The 5,000-nt window shown below is 45.9% G+C and overlaps 1 protein-coding gene across 1 annotated transcript in view; it reads left to right on the plus strand.

Annotated features, from left to right (window-relative positions):
• Window positions 1–5,000, plus strand: part of sema5a (sema domain, seven thrombospondin repeats (type 1 and type 1-like), transmembrane domain (TM) and short cytoplasmic domain, (semaphorin) 5A) — a 244,834-nt gene that overhangs the window by 158,161 nt on the left and 81,673 nt on the right. Inside the window, exons 13-14 of the mRNA XM_083655428.1 lie at window positions 3,476–3,657; window positions 4,918–5,000. The exon at window positions 4,918–5,000 is cut by the window's right edge and continues 61 nt beyond it. Of these exons, the coding sequence (XP_083511554.1) occupies window positions 3,476–3,657; window positions 4,918–5,000 (265 nt within the window). The remainder of the gene's footprint in view (window positions 1–3,475; window positions 3,658–4,917) is intronic.

The following is a 5,000-nucleotide window of genomic DNA, read 5'->3' on the forward strand; positions in this document are numbered from 1 at the left end:
TACAGAAGCGAGGGCCATCCAACCACCAGCATGATCTCCAGAGAGGATCCCCATCAGGGAGCATCATACACACAGATGATACAGTAAGATGACGTGTGTGTAGATATACTTCACTTAGAATGGAAATGTATTCCTGCTCGAGAGATTCATATGAAATTGAAATGGACACAACACAACATCGACAAAGAAAGGGTTACTATAAGCTATATATATAATGCTTTTTGTATAGGATCTGCCTGCGTTCATTGGGTGATTTTGTGCACGGTGCACTTTAGCTGAGGTCTGAGGAGCAGGTGAGCGAGGCAAGACAAATCCCTGTAATCCATGACACCCGCTCGACTACGCTGCCTGACTGTTACTGCTACCCCCTGCTGTGCCACAAGGCACCAGAATAGCAAGCAGGCACAGGTGAGAAAAAAACATTTGTCCATCATGTGACTGAACAAAATACAGCCCCAGGTAGGAATCACATTTCCCCCTGAAGATGATAGTTACCTCTGTGTAATTAAAGGGACAGCTCACCCTAAAATCCAAAATACATATTTTTCCTCTCACCTGTAGTGCTATTTATCCATCTATATCCTTTTGGGATAGTTGCCTGAGTTTCGGAGATATCGGCCGCAGAGATGTCTGCCTTCTCTCCAATACAATGGAACTGGATGGCACTCGGCTTGTAGTGCTCGCGATAATGCACAGATAATGCACAGACTTTGTTGTGAGCAGTTTGATGTAGGAACTATCTTCTTTTGCAGTCTCATGTAGGAACTAGCTAGCAGCTAGTGGGTGTAGTTTGGTCAAAAGAAAATAGTTCCTCCATGAAACTGCTCATAACAAGGTCTGTGGATTATCTTGAGTAACGGGGTCATGATTTCTGGAAAGAGACAATGCTGTTGAGTTTTTCAAATGTATTTCTTTGGCACTTTGAGCACCACAAGCCGAGTGCCATCCAGTTCCATTGTAATAATAATAAACATGGGTTTTATATAGCGCTTTTCGAGGACTCAAAGACGCTTTACAAAAAGAAACACTAAAGGGGCGTGGACGAGGTAAGTGCAACAGACAATGGACAAACACGACACAGGCACACAGGGATAGGCAGGGGGAGCTAGGAGAAGGCAGAGGAGAAGAGTGAGGGAGTCTGATTCTCTAATGTCCAGGGGGAGAGAGTCCCAGAGCTTGGGAGCTGCCCTGGAGAAGGCTCTGTCGCCGAAACTGCGGAGGTTGGATTTGGGGGTGGAGAGAAGGCCGGCAGAGGTGGATCGGAGGGAACGGGAGGGTTGGTAGGGGAAGTGGAGGTTGGTGAGATATGGGGGGGGCAGTTGGTGGAGAGCTTTGTAAGTGATGACGAGGATTTTGTAGGTGATCCGGGAGGAGATGGGAAGCCGGTGGAGTTGTTGAAGGACTGGGGTGATGTGGTCCCATTGTAGTGGAGAGAAGGCAGAAACGCTGCGGCCGATATCTCCGAAACTCAGGCAACTAACACAAAACGATATAGATGGATAAATAGGAGTGCAGGTGAGAGGGAATATATGTATTTTGGATTTTAGGGTGAGCTGTTCCTTTAAAAGGTACAGTTATGACTGCCAGCTTATAGCATTGTTTTAAATGCACGGGTCAGCTCACAGATGAAACCCTTGGCTGGTTCCCAGCTGCACTGTTCCGTTTTGATGCATTTTCAGGTACTGTAGGCACGTACCACTTTTCATCTGGCTGAGGGGAATATTTACTGACTCAACCTCAGTCTCACCAGGTCACATCCATTTAGAAGAGGCATGAATTAGCGTTGGCAGACATAACTCGTCTGCAGACAGAGAGAAACAGGCTACACAATAGAGCTTGTGAAGCCAGACCAAAATTGGAAAATTGTTACGCCTTCAACAGTTCAATGCCAGGAAAGGAAACTGGGGGAAAACAAAGACGACGTCTTTGATTACACTTCGATGATTTAGTCTAAATTTGAGTTGGACTCCCTGGCTGAATATCAACTGTTTCCTTCTGTTTGTAAAGACTGGAGGTGGAAGCCGGTTCACACTAAAGTTAGACGATGCAGTGTGTGTAGGCAGAGACAGGAAACACGCTTTACCAACCGGTTCACAAACGCCATCTGGCACTAACACAGTCTCCACTCCGCTATGGAAACAAGCAAAACGGCTAAAGTTAGTTTTTTTCTGCGGTTACAGTGGGGCAAAGTCTTAGTCACTGAAGGGTATGTTTTTGTCTGGGTTTTTCAGCTCAGGTGAAATGGAACTTTCTAACCCCCAACAGGCTAAATTGTTTTTGTACGGAACTCGACTCACCTGAAAAAACTTAAGTTTCGAGTAACTGTGTTTTGCTGCATGATCAAACCCCCGGCTGAGGAGAGAAAACATGGCGTCAAAGTGTTCTCGGAGACGATGTATAACAGTCAGCTGTTGTAATCCCGCAGTGTCTCTGAAAAATCATTGATTTCCCTTATGATGCACATGAAACACTTGTGCTTTTCATGTGCCTGCGCGTTATACTGTAGATCTAACAGCCTCTTTGTGGCAGCGGCCTGTCTAACTCTCCCACGTTATTAACTGAAATTATTCAGCTTTGTCTCTCCACCAGTAAAGAGGAATATGTTAATGGCTTGGTGAAAGAAACGCGATATTAGCGGCCTCCTTCCTACAGTAGTTGTTGTCTTTCGAGGGCAGCGCATTGATGTCAATGTTTCTCTGCCTTTTAGCCAAGCGGCCTCAATTTGGACAAGCGGCAGAGCTCAATTACCACTAAGAGCAGTGAGGGCAGGCAGGCGCCCCCTGATGTTATTCCTGCCTCTCTCCCCAACGCAGCCTGATGATCAGGCTTTCTCTCTCCCCCTGCTGGGAGAGAACCAACTTTGCATTTTTAAATTACCCTGAAACGTAGCGGCGACATGGCTCATATCACCTGCACTTTAGCATCTCACACCAGCGCCTTTTAGTAGTTAGCTCGTATGCCGAGGACAGCACTTATAATTCATGGCTCCTGTAATATTTGCAGCCTTCGTGTTTTTATTCCTGCTATATTGAATATGTCTGGTTTTACATTTATTCCCCTCATATGTTTGTCCTTTGAATGTGTTGATTCACAGCGTACATTTCCCCCCCCTCTCGCTCTGAACCTCTCCTTTGCTGTTTTCAAATGTTTTCTCGTTTCAATGTTCATACATCACATCTTCCTTGTGTTTACAGCACGTTCATGTCCCTCATAACAAACCCATTATGGATGTGCTATTACTGTCTGTGTAGGTGATGCAATATAGTTCTTTTTGCATCCATTTGAGCTAAATCGATTCGTGTTAGCATCTACTGTTGCTTTTTGTGGATTGGTTTCCCCAAAGCAACACATTTTCTAAGAGCATCACTGTAATTCAATAAACAAAGATGGCAGGTTGTTGTTACAGCGATTTCGGAGAAAAAGCATTTTTTTCCCCTCGGGTGATTTATTTCCGGCCTTCTGAATGGGCCAACAGGTGCGTAATGTGACGGTGGACGGGGGCTTCGGCGCCTGGTCGGGCTGGTCCACTTGTAGCCATAGTGACGGAGGCGGCGCCGGGTCCTGTCTGTGTCGGACGCGGGCCTGTGACAGCCCCGCCCCTCAGTGTGGAGGCCAGCACTGTTACGGGATCAGCGTGGAGGTCGCCAACTGCTCCAGGTAAACACTGTGGACCTCCACCAGGAGATCCACTTCACCTGCTATCAGTCTCTCTTCCCTCTTCTGTGTGTGTGTGTGTGTGTGTGTGTGTGTGCGTGTGCGTGCGTGTCTGTCTGTCTGTCTGTCTGTCTGTCTGTCTGTCAGTCTCTCTTCCCTCTTCTGTGTGTGTGTGTGTGTGTGTGTGTGTGTGTGTGTGTGTGTGTGTGTGTGTGTGTGCGTGCGCGCGTGCGTGCGTCTGTCTGTCTGTCTGTGTGTGTGTGTGTGTGTGTGTGTGTGTGTGTGTCTGTGTGTCTGTCTGTCTGCCTGTCTGTCTGTCTGTCTGTCTGTCTGTCTGTCTGTCTATCTACTGTATATATCTATCTAATCCATCTATCTATTCCATCTATATCCATTCTATCTATCTAGTCAATGGGGTTTACTGGGTGTTATATGATATGCCGTATGATATGTTAATAATCTTATAATATTCAGTCCAGTGTAATCAGAGAAAGCCTGCAGACTGGCAACAACTATTGAGGCCCATTGGATGCTAAAATAGATGATTTATTTACATTGAAAAATGTGATTATAAGTGAGAAAGAAAGTAATCATATTCAGTACACTGCCAAGAAGAGTTAGAGCTATGTGTTTTTGTAAATAATTGTGATTATTATTGTGAAAACCAATTTGATCATAGACTCATTTCGAATCTCTTTTTTTCTATGTTCCCTTGTTGACGGGTTTTACAAAGTTTATTTTATTTTATTATTTTATTTTATTTTTTGGCAATGTTTGACCTACGCCTACTTAACTCTTCCGAGATCGTTACTCACGCCTTCGCCAACGCCGAGTCATCAGAGCACAACATCAGAGCAAATTTTCCCGAGACAATTACTTGAAGTTAGCACGTGTTAATGAGAGTGTTGTTTGTTCACTTATAAAGGCGATGTGGCTCTGGTGAGACTGTTCAAAACAATCTCAAAGTGTTAGATTAACTCAGAGGGTGGGCTGATAGAAACGCTGACAATGGTGTTGTTTTATCCCCCTCTCAGAATTACATTTACCGCCGACGCTTTTCCTGCGCAGCATTCGTTTATACCGTATGTCGTGTAGCTAGGGCTGTATGAAGCCATATGTCCCGGTGTGTCTGCCTATAGAAACGGAGCCTGGACCTCCTGGACTCTCTGGTCTCATGTTGTCCCTGTGTGTCTCCCTATAGAAACGGAGCCTGGACCTCCTGGACTCTCTGGTCTCATGTTGTCCCTGTGTGTCTCCCTATAGAAACGGAGCCTGGACCCCCTGGACCCTCTGGTCTCCGTGCAGCACCAGCTGCGGTATCGGCTTCCAGGTTCGGCAGCGCTCCT

The sequence above is a fragment of the Poromitra crassiceps genome, assembly GCF_964638095.1.
Source record: "Poromitra crassiceps genome assembly, chromosome: 2".
In the NCBI taxonomy this organism is placed as follows: Eukaryota; Metazoa; Chordata; class Actinopteri; order Beryciformes; family Melamphaidae; genus Poromitra; species Poromitra crassiceps.